General features: G+C 35.7%; 1 protein-coding gene across 13 annotated transcripts in view; it reads right to left on the bottom strand.

The window, feature by feature from the left end:
• PPFIA2 (protein tyrosine phosphatase, receptor type, f polypeptide (PTPRF), interacting protein (liprin), alpha 2) overlaps positions 1 to 16,857 on the bottom strand; it is a 339,529-nt gene that overhangs the window by 25,249 nt on the left and 297,423 nt on the right. For 7 of the 13 annotated variants that reach the window (XM_012720376.1, XM_004675848.1, XM_012720379.1 and 4 more), the window contains 3 exons: positions 11,869 to 11,877; positions 5,350 to 5,431; positions 280 to 480 (listed from right to left, as the gene is read on the bottom strand). In XM_012720376.1, coding sequence (XP_012575830.1) covers positions 280 to 480; positions 5,350 to 5,431; positions 11,869 to 11,877 — 292 coding nt within the window. The remainder of the gene's footprint in view (positions 1 to 279; positions 481 to 5,349; positions 5,432 to 11,868; positions 11,878 to 16,857) is intronic. The other 6 variants (XM_004675845.1, XM_004675847.1, XM_012720378.1 and 3 more) reach the window with 1 other exon arrangement.

The raw sequence follows: 16,857 nt of genomic DNA, 5'->3' as shown, positions 1-16,857 counted from the left end.
GAATGGACTAGGGGGTCTTATTTGAGGGGGAATATCCCTTAAATTTGAGAGGCTAATTCAAGTCTGTCTTGGTTGCAGCCTTCAAGTCTGATACGAACTACAGTTCTTCAGTAGAAACCTATTCAAAATAGCAGCAATGTTAATGAAGAGCAAGCCAAGTCTCTTCAGAATAATTTGTGCTGACACTGAAATGAGAGCTGCTGCAATTCTGCTGTGTGGAATTAGAGAGCTGCTATTTTTTGTAGTACTGTGAGGGGGAAGGAGCATAAATTGACTCACGGTCCTGGAAGTTGGAGGCGCTGAAGGACTTGTTAGTGACACCATCTCCTGGATTGCTAATCGGAGCTTTAAGCGATGAAGAGGGTTGCTGATTCCAATTTCTCTCTGGATCTCAGTGTCCGATAATGCAGACATGATGGCACCGCTCTTCACGTTGGCTCTACAGGCTGCCACGTACCAAGCAGGCATCCCAAGCCATAGCTGTTGGAGGGGGAGGGGGATACACACAGATATTATCGTAACGGTTAACATTTTAGTGTCTCTTATGTATTAGGCATCATTTTAAGGGTCATGTATTTATGAAGCATTAATTACCAAAACCTCATGAGAAAGATGCTATTATTTTCTCAGAAGAAGATAAATGTATAGAGATAGTATGCAATTTATTCAAAAATATCATCTAGAGCCTTGTGGTGGCAGAAGGGGTTAAGTCTCACGACTATGAAGCTGTCCACAGCCACTTCAAGTTCCATCCCTGGCCAGGGAGGTGACCCACATGGCACAGCAAGCCTGCTGTCTCATCCGCTGCTTGCCTCAGCAGTGTACTTCATAGATCTGATTGTTCTGCTCCCCGTTCTGTCTCTGGTGAAGCCTCTCACCACCTCTTCACCTCTGGCCTGTACTATAGTTCTGTATGCTAAAACAAATAAACCTTTAAAAGAATATCATGTAGGCAGTGAGGAAATAAAGGTATGAAATCAAATCTCTAGGGTCTGCAGTTTAGCAACTAAAATATATTATTATGCTTAAAAGTAACAGCTGCATTGCACCAAGTTCCCACGCTCCCTTTGGATTTAAGAACAAGAAGAATTTCTACAAGTTGGATTTGGTAAAGGCTCATTCAACATTTGTTTAATGAGTGGTTTTAATGTATAATTCTCCTTTGAATTTTTGTCACAGAAACAGTTCTACCATCTCCAGTCATGTGATTTTGATCAAAGTATGCAGTGTAGCTAAGCCACATTTCACACATCTCTACACCATGTGACAGCTGTGTGAACTATATGAACACTCTTTTTGCAGAGTGAAATAATGTGTTAATGGAAGAGCCTAACGTTGTAAACATATGGGGAAACTTTAGCTAAAGAGAACAACAAAATGAGCAGCACCCTAGAAACTAGGTATTTCAATTTTGTGATTTTTCTGTGATAATATTTGAGTTAGGAGAACAGGGAACGATAGCACAGTGCCTGGCCAGCACCGCTGAGCCATACACCAGCTCTCAGGCACTGTCATAGTACCTGAACCAGCACACAGTGCTCAAGTGTCCATACTTGTGGGTGAGACACAATTCTCTACTCTTTCACCCCAACATTACTTATGTGTAAGAAGCAGAGGCAGTATAAACAGTATCATCTTGGTTTTCAAAGGCCAAACTAGAGTTTTGGGTGCTGTTTTATTTGTTGCCATGAACAAATAAACAAAGGAGAGAAAGTGTGAGAATGTGAAAACGTGAACAAGACAAAGTAGGAAAGTGACAAATTTGTAAAACACTATGTTAAGAAGGCTAGGCCAGAAAGTCTAGGTTCTAATCCCTTCCCTGTCATTGAAGAATCATGTAACATCTCCACATATCAACCATATTTCCTCATTTGTTAAGTGAAGAGATTAAAGTTTATTTGCAAGGCATTGCCTTAGGTAGTTTCAAAGATGATTTCCAAGGTCTCTGCCTCCAGACATCCCCTTCCGGTGTGATCCTCTTTTTTTTTACTTTGGACTGGGACAGAGTGATTCGTCTCTATTGAACAGACTATGATAAAGTTGATGGGCTGTCACTTTCCAGATTAGGCTACAAAGACTGTCACTCATTCTTAAGTGTCCTCTCTCTCCTCTCTGAGCTCCAGATGTAGAGGAGGTCAACAGCCACTATATCCTACTATATCCTGTAGAGCTGAATGGAGCTGCCAAATGGCAAAAGACAGATGTTTCCAGTCAAGAACTATGAGGTAACTGAGTCATGACCTTGAAAACACCAGTCAGCTGGGAAGTAGATTCTCTCTGAGTCAGGCCTCGAGATGAGCGCCACTCTAATACCTTGCAGCCTTGTGAGTAACTTGAAACGGAGGAAGAAGCAAAGCCAAATGCAGATGCCTGACTCAATGAAGCCAGAAGAAAATAAATGCTGAGTTTGGAACAATTTATTACATGATAATTGATAATTAGTACAAATATCTTTGTTTTTTTAAGATTTATTTGTACATACAGAACTGGGGTACAGGGGTGGTGAAAGGTTCCACAGAGACAGAGTGGGGAGCAGAACAGGCAGATCTACAAAGTACACTGCTGAGGGGAGCAGCGGGCCGGCCAGGAGAGGTCTGCCACACCATGTGGTCACCTCTGGCGCAGGCGGGAATCGAACTCATGCGGAAGTGGCTTCAGCCCCTCAGTGCAGTGCCTTAACCCGCTGCACCACCAGGGAGGGCCCCAAATATCTTTTTATTTTGAAAAATTCTGCCATATTAAAAGGCAACTTGCTTCCATAGGGCAAAAAGCACTGTGACTGAAATAGAAGGAGAGGGGGGAACCCAAACACAGTGTCTGACTGAATAATTCTTAGCAGAGCAGGCACAGGGATTGACTTTATCTTGACAGGGAAGAATACATAGGAAGGAAGTGGGACTTGGATTCTTAGTTCATAAGCTCAAGTTGTTCAAAACTAAACTTCTAAATTGACCTTCCGGACCCTAATGATTTCCACCCTCTCTCTTCTAAGGTATTTGGATCTCCACAATGGCCAATATGACCCAAATGCTTGTCCAAACAGTTACTGATGTAATCCCTCATTAGGCTTGTAACATTTTTCATCTGAATAAAAGAGGTGGGAAGCATAAGACTTACTTCTGCTAATGGCCCTAGGCTGTGCACTCAAGGAAGTGCCAAAGGAGGTGAAAGGTAAGAGCTCTTACTCATTGGATCACCGGCTCATTCATGTCTTATTCCACTTTATAATTTGAGTCACTTTAGGAAGCACATTATGAGCAATTTCTGTGTGCTCAGGGTAGGTTTAATTAGCACAAACTTCACTGCCTGTCATTTCCTAGCCCTTCAATACCAGTAAATTTGCTTTTATTTTAATTGAAAAGATTTGTTCATCACTTGTCAAAATATCAACTAATGCTCTGTCAAAATGCAGCTCATGTCACTGCTGTGAAACTATAGGAAGAATCGCTATTAATTTTGAGGTGTGCTTTCTGAAGAGGTTTGTCTTATAATTGATTTTTAGATAATAGTTTTAAAGACTTCTTTGAAAGAAGCAGCTCAGGTCACTAAGATGCTAAAAATTCTCTATTTGCATGAAAATAAAATGCAGTAAGATGCAGACATTTTTTACTCAGTCCAAGAATAAATCCAAGAATGTATGATTTTACCTATTGCCACAGACTACATTTTAATATAAAATAGATTTTCGATTTACCATTGATTTCTCTTTTGCTCTAGATATATGGTAACAAAAGTGGGTGATTTCGTATTCCCAAACTACTTGAAATAATGGGTTTTAATTGCTCTATCAGGCAAGAAAAGTCTGGATTTTTCTTTGTTCTGATATTGGCATACCCCAGTCATTGTCAACAGCCCACCGTAGGGAACTAAATGGAAGCAATGAACACAGCTGCTAAGTGGCATGAAGGGTTCCTTTGTGATCAATTTTGTCTTTTTTTTTTTTTTTTAAGATGTAGTTATTTTATGCACACAGAACTGGGGTATAGGCCAGAGGAGCAGGGGTGGTGAGAGGGTTCACCAGAGACAGAGCGGGGAGTAGAACAAGCAGATCGATGAAGTACACTGCTGAGGGGAGCAGCAAGTGAGACAGGAGAGGTCTGCTGTGGCCAGGGATCCAACTCTCACTGAAGACGCTCCACTTTCACCCCTTGCGCCATCATGGAGGGCCCTGTGATTACTTTTATATACCCTCCCCTGTCTCACTGTATGTCACTGCTTTCCCCCCACTCTCAGGAACTGCTTTATTTTTCCAATGTCCTATGTTTTGCATGGAATTATGAATGAAGTTCTTGCTTCATTAAACATATTCACCTTAGAGAAGTAAAAGGATCTTTCCTTCTTTATTCCAAGTACCTAAATCTAACTGACCTCCAAGGTTTCAAGAAATGGATTCAGGAATAACTCTCCAGGCAACTGAATGGCAGTAATGTCTTGGGTAGCGCAGCTGCTAACCAGGTGATTCTTCTTTGTAACCTACACTAGGACCAGAACTAATGTTTTCTTGAAACAAAAGGAATGTGGCTCATTACTGCTTCTACTCTTGCTCTAGCTATGAAGAGGGTAGACTTTAGAGATACTTTCCTTCATTCCACTGGATGATTCCTTTTGCCACAATTAAGGAAAACATCTGAGTAAAATCACAGCAATGTTACTGGACCTTAAATAAAACAAATATTCCCTTTAAGAGCTACTCCAGGCAATTGGAAAGCTATGACTCCAAAAAGTTGTCTCTAGTTGATCGGAATCAAAACTATCAAATTAGTCTTCATTGATATAAAAGTTCTCTTACCTCATCTACCCAAAAGACACAAAAACACTGATTGAAAAATATACCTGCACCCTATGTTTATTGCTGCTTTATTTACAATTGGAAAAACATGGAAGCAGCCCAAATGCCCAAAAGTAGATGACTGGATTAAAAAGATGTGGTACATATATACAATGGAATATTACTCAGCAACCAAAAAAAGAGAAACACATGTCTTTTGCAGCAACTTGGATGGAGCTGGAAAAGATCAAGCTTAGTGAGATAAGCCAGAAAGAGAAAGAAAAATACTGGATGGTTTCACTCGTAGCAGGAGTATAATGGACCAGGTGGAAAATAACAAGAATAATGAACAACCATATACCAGAGACATTTTGTGGGGGTGGAGTGGGGAATGGGATCAAAAACGGGGGGGTGGGGATGGGGAGGGAAATGCATGGGACTATGGTGATGGCACATGGGTGACTTGGTGATGGGAAACCCGCGGGGATTACAATTGAGATGGAAAAAAAAATGTACAAAATGATGTAAAAATAAACTGTTGTAATTAAAAAAATAAAAAGTGAAAAAAAAAGTTCTCTTACCTCTAGCCAGGCGACCACAGTAGGTCCATCCCACTGGGCAAAAGGTAATCCTTTCCTCCGAGCTTCTTCTAGGAGTTCATGCCTGAGTGTACAGCAAAGATCATAGTCAGCTAACTTGGAAAATGATAATCTTTAATGACAATAATTTAAGAAAAAATCCTTACAGGTTTTTCTATGTATACAGAATACCAAAACTCCTTTGAGTAATACACGGAAGTGATTTGTTGATTTTAAGGAATGAACTGTTGATATCTAAAAATGATTTTGACCACCATATAGTTAATAATTCAAACATTAAATATTAATGAACTAAGAAGATGAATTTTATTACCAGCCAGTATCATCTACCTTTAATAAGAAAATGTTCACATATGTACAGTCAAGCAACCATTACGGGGAACCTACAAGTGGTTTATTCTGTCTGTATTTGTATCTCTTGTATTATCATGTACATTAGAATCCTTCTTGGTCACTGCCTCCTACCATCTCAGTCATCGAAAAATTCCTTTCTATAGAGTCAGTATATAAATTTCTTTACTTTAGCCTCAATCAAGTGATGTACTTGAGTTCAGCATGCTTTTTAGGTCTAGATGATTGGGCCACCTTAGACATTTGGTACTTTGTCTAGACTATGACATTACTTCTCCTTTGATGGAACTCCAAGGTGAATTGACTTCCACCAGTATAAAACAATGTAAAGTATAAAATTCAATAGTGTATTTACTTTCATTTATATTCACTACTGATTTTATTGAAAGTGAAACAAATCAATGACAACAAATGGTTGTTTCTGATAAAAAAAAATATGTAGAGTCTGGAAAATGCATTTTGATCACTGTCCTTACTACTAAGTCTTTAAAAGTAACACCCATTTACAAACCAAGTTATGATCATTCATCATTGAAACAGCAAATACGTATTTTCATTGAAACTAAAATTGATGACTACCTATCTAGAATATATAGTAAAATATATCTACTGTTCCTTAGTACTCCTTTGTTTTACACATGAATTTATGAAATGTAGTTACATATTAATTGCTTCATTTTGGATGTATGTCTTTTATGCTTAGAAATCTACCATCAACATCATAGATGAACTAAAAAACTAAACTATCATTTAACTATTTACTTACTGTTGTAAATAAGCATACATATAATAAAAATATTATATATAAAATATATAATATGTAACAAACATGCTTTTTAAATAGCGAGTTTTATTTGTTTGCATGGTTGTTACCAGCTGAAATACAACGGTGGGGGAAGGGTTAAAGAGGAACAAGGATGTAAAATAAAATTGAACTTGAAGCAATTATAGAGATATAAATCAACTGCTATTTCATTTGTGGGGCTATGAAGGAAAGTGAGGAAAGTTCTGCTTTTAAGCAATTCAGCATCAGGGAAAAGGAGCAGCAATGTTGCTACCTGGAAAACTAGAGGACTTCGTCACCTGGACTGCTCTTCAATCACCTATTCACTTGGGCTTCTGAGTCATCAAAAATCTGACTCAAGTATCCTAGTACCATTGTGACACACACGTTAACAGAAATGGGTTGAAGAGTCTAAAAACCTACCATCAGGTACTTATCAAGCATCTGTGATGAGCTGAGACTTGTACTCGATATGGAAATAGACATGGACCAAAGTTTCCAGGTTAGAGAGAAAAATGCAAACATGTAAAATTGCCCCAACACATAGCAGGATGCACAAATTGATACTGAAACTTGCAGGTACATATGATTGGTGAGGATCAGAAAGGGTTAATCACAATGGGAACAACTGGTAAAGGTTCTGGAGCAATCAAGCTGGTTAGAAAGAGCAGGTAGGTAGGAAAAGGGACTGCATTCCAAGCAGGAGAAGCATCAGGGAGGAGGTGAAGAGGCAGGATTACTCATGGGAGATGTGCAAGAGAAGTGAGACCTCCACAGAGCTGACAAGGATTACTGAGAGCCGTACATAACATCAATGAGGGAAAAGAACATTTCCAGTTAACATGGGAGTGAATTTCAAGGGAAAGAGGAAAATATACATTTATTGCTAGCTTCTGCTACATTTAGGAAAAAAGCCAGTAAATATGCACTCAACACCCAGGAAGCACATAGCATTTCACAAGTGGATTATGTATTTTGTTGACATCCAACAATTTATTGCACTCTAGTCAGAAATGTGAATTTTGCTTAGTCATTACCCAAGTCGGGTAGAAAGAATGAAGTGCCCTCTCTAACATGAAAGAATATATTGTGTTCCAAGCTTTTGTTCAAATACTCATCATGTGATACTCCAGAATCTGCCTCTCCTTTTGTAACCCTCTCTCTGTCCTTTTCCCAGTTTCTGGCGATAGTTCCTAAATGCCAATATTTTTGGTAAGACTTGCCTGATGAAAACCTTTGCATTGCCCAAAAAATAAAGGTCAGGTATCTCAGCACAACTAGATACACTCTTAGAGATCCACTCCAGTTATCTCCCTCACTGCTTCTTGCTGCTTCTGTTCAATCAGTTCTGAAATATTTGCTACCCCCCAAATACTCCATTCTTTTTAACCCTCCATGACTCTGAAATGCCTTTTAAGTCTTCCTCCTTGTATCATCTATCTCCATGGAACATCCCTGTTTGCATCATAACCTAGGCAAACTCATAGTTAGCTTTTGACACAACACATGTTCTAACCTTCCTGTTGGGTCCAGACTTCTCCCAAGAAAAAATAATTTTTTCTTTTAGACAAATGCTCTAACTTTTATGTACTCCAATTATTGTACTTATTGTTTAAAACTTATATTTTTCTTTAAATGTAATTAAGCACATTATAATGAAATGTATTGTAGTAAGTATTATAATAAAGAATCATCTGTGTTCTTCTGAACCTTTTCATATTCTTCTGAGCTATATAGTATTCTTGTTGAAAGGGCAAAGATTCTAGATGTAGAGAACTGAAGTCTGGAAACCAGATAGCTGACATATATGTGCTACTTACTATGTGTGAAGACCTATCTTAGGTGCTTTTTATGTATAATTCATTTATTTTTCAACACACTGTAGTAAGATACATATTGAAACCTGTTCGCAGATGAGGACATTGAAGAAAAGAGAATGCACGGAGTCATACAACCAATGAATACAGAGCCAAAGATTTAGCCCTAACCTGGTGACAGTTCTTATAACCCAACACTATTCTAATCAACTTCTCTAAACATTTCATCATTGAGAAAGGAGGTTAATAGCACCCGTTTCGCCAATAATATTTGATGAAAACCTTGGGCTCATTTGTATTTAGAAGGAGAATATATATATCCTCACTAAAATATATAGTCTTTATGCCCTAATTAGCACATGTTTATTTCTCAAAGAAATAAGAGAAAGACTGAGCTGTGCCTTTTCTTTTCTTGTTATGACCACTAGTATCAAATTCTTCATTTGTCCAGAGGAAGGATATTAGTCTCATTTATCTAACCAGATTAGAAAGTTACATGTGTGTAATTCACTTCAATTAAATTGATTTTGTGTAACTGTCATACAAAGTAATTCTCTGGTTAGAAAATACATTTTTAAGGTTTATTTACTTATTATGGTACATGGTAATTACTCAGTTATTGAGATAGCCAAGAGAAAAAATGTGTAACTTCATATCAATCAAGAATAAAATATATAAGCCAAAGTAACTTGACAGATAAATCTACTTCTTAACAGTGCAGCACAGAGAAAAACCAGTTTCCCTACATTGTAATAATTGCAAATCTAGCTACAGTTTACACCATTATTAATTGTAAAATTTATCTTCTTCCATTAAAATTCAATAGTCAGAGGGTAAATAGGATATGATCTCAAATTTCACACAGCTAATAGGCCATACCACTATCATTTAAAAATCTATACTTGCTGATAAATTGCATAAAAATCAAAACAGCATATTTGAAAACTGAAATTCTGGCCAGCAAATGTGAATAAAATATAAAGCCACCCATTTTTTTTTAACACATGCAAACTGAAACCGTGTATATTAATTAACATAATTATTCAAACAGAAATATGTCATAAATCCTAAATAGCTACTTCAGAACATTGATTACCTAAATATACATATATATATATATATATATATATGTATATATATATCTCCATAAAATGAAGAGTTTCAAATATAACACTAACAAGGTGTTATCCTGATTTTTAAAACACAGCAGCATATGATGATTTTGTCTGAACACAAGTTTGAGTGTCTGTATGTTTGTGAATTTTAATGTGGCATATTTTCACATGCTGCCCATAAAAATCCATTACACATTTAAGCAGTGTTTTGCTTAGAGTATAAGAACACATGCTAGGTTATTTAGAACTGAAATAACTTGATTGCATTAAAACCTAAGTTAATTTCTATTGAAGCCTCTTTCCAAGCTGTACTGCAATGGAAGGCAGAGTCTCAGGAAAGAAATTTAATTTACTTGTGAATTTGAGTTGGGATTTACATAATTTCCTTCCTTAGTTTATTTCAAATTGAATCACTTTCAAGACCATGAAAGGTGTAAACACATGCATACACAAACACTGCTTAAATGTGTAATGGATTTTTATGGGCAGCATGTGAAAATATGTCACATTAAAATTCACAAACATACAGACACTCAAACTTGTGTTCAGACAAAATCATCATATGCTGCTGTGTTTTAAAAATCAGCCATACAATCATTCATGCTGTTTACTGAAAACTAGAGGGGATTGTATTACTTTCCTCTAAGCAACCCTACTTTTGTACTGCACTGTGGACTGTTCTCCCAAGTCACTTCTTGAAAGTAAATTGGGGATTTATTGGGGGGAACAGTGGTAATTTTTCAGATTACTTGGATACCATGTACCAGACTGCTTTGTGTTTCATCTAATTTTGAACCCTCTTTAACTCAGATTTGAAGTTTAGAGTTTCCATGTTTCAATGGTTATATGTATTTTCTCAAATTCTTATGAGAATTAGGGAGTTGACAGTAATATCTGTAGATACAGAGAATAGAACTCAATCACTTAAGGGTACTCAGCAAATGACTGGGAAAATGCAGCCTTATATTCTTGTTTTAACTCCTAACTCATTGTTCTTTCCACCCCTAACCTTCCCATGTCCTCAACTGTGTTTATCCTACCTTCTAACACGATAGCCTTCTTCTATTGTACTGGGGAAAACGATTTTGAGTTCCTAAAATGTGCAAGTTGTAGGAATAAGAAAATAAATGTTAAAATTAAGTGTTTATAGTAGCATCTTATAGTTTGTAATGACAATGGATCACCCACATATTTTTTCAGTGTTTCATTAAAGAAGAATGGGCAACTCAAGTTTTATTTCTTGGTTTTAAATTTTTTATGAAACTTAAAAATCATCAGAATACACATGACCAAAACTATATGATGACTTGAAAATACTTTAAAACTCCAATTTCCATAATATTCATTATTTTTAAAAAGAGCATCTAATGTGCATTGGAAAGCATGGTTGAATACAGTTACTTTAAACACAACCTGCCTTGCATTTTTAAGAAGCTTATGGTGCGTTCCTTGATATCATAAGTTATTCTAATGGAGACAAATACTGCATTGTTAAATAATTAGTAACAGCAAGGATAATTAGAGTAGAAAAATATATAGCAAATATAAACCATATTAATAAACTAACAGTACACAGGTATACCTTATACTGGTATAAGAAAATTTCATGTAGTCAATGACACTCTTCAAATCTTTCATACTAACTATATTTCATTGGAGTCATTGGATTTAACCAAGGAAAAAAGTTGCTTTAAACTTAAAAAGAAATAACTCCCTGTATGCAAAGTGTTTTAATGAGATCACATGTTAAATATTCAATATTTTTTAAATGTCATATATAATGCCTTTTCTTTGAAGTATATTTATTTTAAGAAAAGATAACACATCCTAATCTTAGTTCAAAAAGAGGAATTTAAAAATTGAAACTCTAATCTGATTATGATAGATTTAAAATCCTAATTTAAAAATTAACTAATAGTCCAGGGAACGGTGAAAAGAACACTCAAAAAAGGAAGCCTTCAGGTCAAGCAAAGGATTACTTTGGAATCTAAGTCCCAGTAGAGAAAACTCTGCATTAAACACTCTTTTATCTAAATGCAGTTCTATAATTGACAAATAAGTTTGTCTCATGAATATAATGCTAGTGGAAACCCCAAAGCACCAAGGGCACAGGGCAGATTCAGGCACTGAGTGCTACCCTAAGCCTGGGAAAATGACTTGGAGAACTAAGGAGAAAGAAGTCTGTAATGTGTCTAATAGAACCGAAGAAATGGAAGTGCACGAAATACCAACATAATTATCTTGAATGTAAACATTTCTCTGAACCAATGATTCTTTTTTATGGTGTGGAAATGATTATACTTCATTTTCATTTTAGATCAGAGGCAGTGCAGCTTGTGTTACAACTGAAAAGAGAAATACTAAAGAGAAAAAAAAAAAAAAGAGGATGGTGCTGAAAATAAACATGTTCAGCAGCCATTGTGAGTCAACTTACCCAGATGTGCTTTTCATGAGATGGAGAAGGGTGGATGGAAAAGAAAAGCACACAAATGTTAATGGATACATTTCAATCCAAAGAAAGCCATGGAATAAAACAAGAGCATCATTTCAGATGTGTGAAAGCTCAGATATGAGAAAGACATGGTGTCTTTTTCTTCCCCCATGACACACATACTCACTGTATCCAAAAGCATGATCAGGCTGAGGGCAGTTCAAATAGTTGACCAGCAAGTCTGTCTCTTGAAAATGAGCCACTCTGAAACATGCATGACCACATTTTTCCCAGCCTCCAGTATACCCCAGGAGGAAGTCAGGAACCTCACTAAAGAAGACTCTTCACCTTAGGGCACTCCTGGGTTTTATATATATACATATATACATATATATGTGTATATATATTATATATATACATGTATATATATAATATATATACACATATATATAATATGTGCATATACATACATACATACATACATACATATCCAAAATTATTCTTTTTTAAATGTATTTTTTCTCCTGGGTTACTTTACAAGTGGAAGAAATAACTTAGAAATGGCACTGAGTGTCACACACAGTCTCAGAAACCTACCATGAGAACTCAAGAAAAAGGCACAGTCAACCTCTCGAGAGGAAGCAACTAAAATAAGGCCCTATCTTGAGGTCAGAATGTCTGCATTCTAGTTCTTATACATGGTTTGATTAAGATTACTAGCAGTTCTGATTTTTAATTTCTTCAATTTAATTAAGTAAGAAGAAATTTGAGCATTTCAGGTGCATCATTGATCAGGTTCAATATTCCAATAAGTGTCATAATGAAAGATATTTTACTTAGATACATCAGGATCAGTAATCAGACAACAAGAAAGTATAAAGGAATTCTATCACACTTCCCCCTTGCCAGATTATGTCCTTTTCCACTTGAACTGGCAAAATAAGGTTGAATCTCTAAACTTATTTATTTAGACAGATGTTTATAAATATTGCTCCGAGGGAAAAAATGAACTACAGTGATTCACCAACATTACTGGTGTCACTAAAATGACACTGACTTCAATGTAGCTTTTGAAGTAGCCCACTTGATCCCTGGATATAGTAGAGGCACTGAGAAAATATGGAATTTAAATAATTCAACAAAAAGCCATGGAATATTAATTTACATTTTCTGTACAAGCATAATAGACTACTTACTAGAAAAATAAAACCTTTAACTCATAAAATATATTGAACATAACAAAATATGAAGCAGAAATCCCTCTTTTAGAAATTTGGCAAGTTAGAATTTCCTTTCTTATTGCACAATCATTTATAAAGAAAAGTTTGCCAAGGAATGGAACACCCTGCACAGGCCTCCTCCAAAGGCATTCATTCAGAGAAACCATGTCTTAGGTTATTCAATGGGCATTTTTGAGAAATGCACATTCTTTGATTTCTTCAGAATAACTGTGGCAAGTTCCTTAAATCTGCACATTAACAAAGACATAGTATCTATATTAATTGGCAGTATAATATCCTAAGATATTTATGGCATTTGTTTTTAACAGTATACATCATGAATTAAGACCAAAAAGAGACAGCTTTTAGTTTGTTAAAATGGTTTTCCAGTCAACAAACCTGCTCTGAAGTAAAGCAATTTCTGTGTTTCCCAAGCACACTGCCGGATGTATTTTGTTAGTTATTACCATGGACAAAATAATTGTCCTCAACCTATGAACTATCTAAGAATTGATCTTCAACAATTCAGGTTGATTTACTTTACACACTAGAATATTGATATCCCACATATCTTCATTTTTCATGTAAAAATAGAAAACATGTACTAATAAAAATAAATTTAAAACATAAGAGAAATGAAAATAAACAAGAAACACACATATAAAAGTATTTCTCAAAAAGTATTGCTTAAAGTTCTAATATATTTATTAACAATTTGTTAAGTTAATTACTTAGCATTTTCATGAACTTTTGCCTCCATAATTCACTAAAGTCTGAGCAATACTGACCAGCTATCTCACTTTAGAATAGTAAATACATGAACTCATGATTTTCAAAATATATTTTCTACAAAATACAATAAACTATAGTCATAAAGTCTCAGACATTTTTTTGTGGTAATATATTGAGAATCTGTTAGGGGTAATATATTTTGCAGAGTTGGATTTGTTCTTGTGTTTTTGTATGGGTGAAGTGTTTAACGTGTCATATAAATTATTCTTTCCTACAAGCAGGTATTTACTGTACTAGATAACCTCATTATTCTTTTTTCTTCTATTCTAGATTATGAAGATGATGATAAAACAACAGAGATTCTATCAGATATAAAAAAGAACAATTTTTAAGTTATCATTTAATTAACTACATTCATATTGAGTTACCAGAATAATGTTTTCTTTGGTAACATCAGCATATATCCAGACACAACAAAAAGACAGTATGTCTGACATAAGCCTTACACTCTAACACAGGAACCTAAACTTCTAGATCTCATGTGAAAAGAATGGACCTTCTGTTCTTAAGCTAAGCAACTGTGGATGAAAAGCTTCACATGAAATACTTCACAATATGTGCCTCAAATGTGGAATATAATTGCTCTTTTTAAAGTTCATGTTGGCGACTCAGAAATATTTTTAAATCAATTATTAACACTAAACTGGGGAGTGAAAAGCTAGTACTGGAGTGGAAATGTTGAATGAAGAAGAAATTTCTTATAGTAGGTGAAATTTGAGAATATTGAAATATCAGTGGCCAAAACACAGAGAAGATCAGTATTTTGAAGTCTAGGTGGGAAATCAGTGCAGCATGACCAAAAAAATGAGAAGGGATGGCCGTTAGATAAAAAGAGAGCACACTGTCATGTGTTAATAAGACAGGATCAGGAAATGTGTGATCTGGGCAGCAAATATCGAGAGCCCTTCAATGGCATCTTCTTTCTTGTCCTGTAAAGTAGAATGTGAGATCATCTACAGAGGCAGTGCTGAATTCCTAAAGATAGCCAGTCTGTGTGACCCTGCTGTGCTACTCTCCAGTAGGCAGGAGGGGCCCAAATGTTCACTAAAGAGAGACGATTCATCAATGACTATGTTTACGACATCTGCATGCATCAGGTGAAAGTGAAATGATGACATTTAGGAAAGTTTAAGCGTGTTGAAATTATGAACCTGGACTCTAAACAAAAGGTAGATATAGGATAATATACTAATAAAAGGATACAATTTTTTTTTTTTAAAGATGATGGGGAACGTTGATAAAGCAACTTGAAAGGAGAAATTTATGGCTAGAAAAGAGTGATAAAATTTAATTAGAAATTATTTTGGAATAAGAAAGATTTAGAGCTGACAGCAAGATTCAGAATATGACATGGGAAGTGTCTGACCCAGAATAGAGATGACACCAGAAGTGATCGAGCTGTGAAAATTGAAGGTTAGATGTGAATGGTAATCCACAGGGCTCTAAGAGAATAGATAAAGGTTATAGTCAGAATAGGTAAAGACAGGTGACAGGATACAGATTAAATTCCAGCATATTTGTACCCATCCTTAAAGACAAAGGAAGATGGTTCAGAAGCTTTTCATATGGTCCATCATCACACTGCTTCAGAAAGTTTCTTGAAAGTTAATACTGACTTCAAGCAGCTAAAATATCTGGGATTCATTAAAAGAGGTTAAGAAGTCTTCATTCTTTTAAGAATATTATTGTTCAGTTGCTTAGCAAACCTAATCCAGTCAAGCCTAAAATTAAAAATTATGATGTATATATAATATGAAATAAAGCCAGTTAATTATATGTTTGTATGTTGTACAGATAGACGTATTTTTGGAATGGAAAACTTTTGGAATAGAAGTTTATTTTACAAAATCCTGGCATTTAATAATCATTGCCCTTCTTAGAAATGTTGAAAAATGGAGGAAAAGCTGGCTTCGTAAACGGCTAATTTTAAATAACTATGGGATGAAAATACATCTTCTAAGATCTTATTCAAATACTGTACTGAGCTAAACTAATATAAGATCTTATATTTGTGGAAAACAAATGTGAAGAGTTCTTTTCAGATTAAGTTGTCATTGTGCTGAGATATACATTAATTCATTATTTTTTTTTTTAAAGATTTATTTATTTGTGCATACAGAACTGGGGTACAGGCCAGAGGCTCAGGGGCGGCGAGAGGCTTCACCAGAGACAGAGTGGGAAGCAGAACAGGCAGATCTACGAAGTACACTGCTGAGGGGAGCAGTGGGCAGGCCAGGAGAGGTCTGGCTCGCCATGTGGTCTCCTCCGGGGCAGGCGGCAGGCGGGAATCGAACTCATGCGGAAGTGGCTTCAGATTCTCAGTGCTGTGCTTTAACCCGCTGCGCCACCAGGGAGGGCCTAATTCATTATTTTTTAAAAAAGGAATTTAATAGCCCTTGACTTTGTAAGTTTTACTGGAATGAATAATTCTAGCCTTATTCAAGCACACATTTAAATTTTTTACATAGGTTATTTATTAATGATAATTCTTATTACTGTATCAAACTTTGGAATATTAGCTGAAGCTAATTATATCAGAAAAAGGCAATTTTATAAGGCAACTACATCTTGTGCTTTGAAATGACCCTTCCAAGTCCTTAAAAAAAAAGTATCTTGTTTAAATGTAATTGTTGCTCGATTTAAAAGTTGGGGTGAATCTGGTACAAAATAATTTTTTTTCTAGAGGGAAAAATGCTACTTTTTTCAGAGTACAAAAAGAATAAGGAATTCATTCTTGACTACCTGTGTAGGTCATTTTAAACGAGATAGGGTCTTCAAGGTCCAGTTGAAATGCTGACCTATATATTTTCAAATCATAACCTTAAACTGAGATCCTAAGTAATTCAAAGGAAAACTGAGTTCAGACAATCTGCAATTTTATATAACACAGCCCCTAAAGTGTGCAGGCCAGTACTTACCATACTGCAGAGAGTAAATGAAATACATGGCTGAACTTACTACATGGCATTTCTACAACATT

The sequence above is a fragment of the Condylura cristata genome, unplaced genomic scaffold, assembly GCF_000260355.1.
Source record: "Condylura cristata isolate star-nosed mole 26May11 unplaced genomic scaffold, ConCri1.0 scaffold00004, whole genome shotgun sequence".
NCBI lineage: Eukaryota > Metazoa > Chordata > Mammalia > Eulipotyphla > Talpidae > Condylura > Condylura cristata.
The sequence above is the reverse complement of the archived record's forward strand: the minus strand, read 5'-3'. Positions and strand labels throughout refer to the sequence as shown.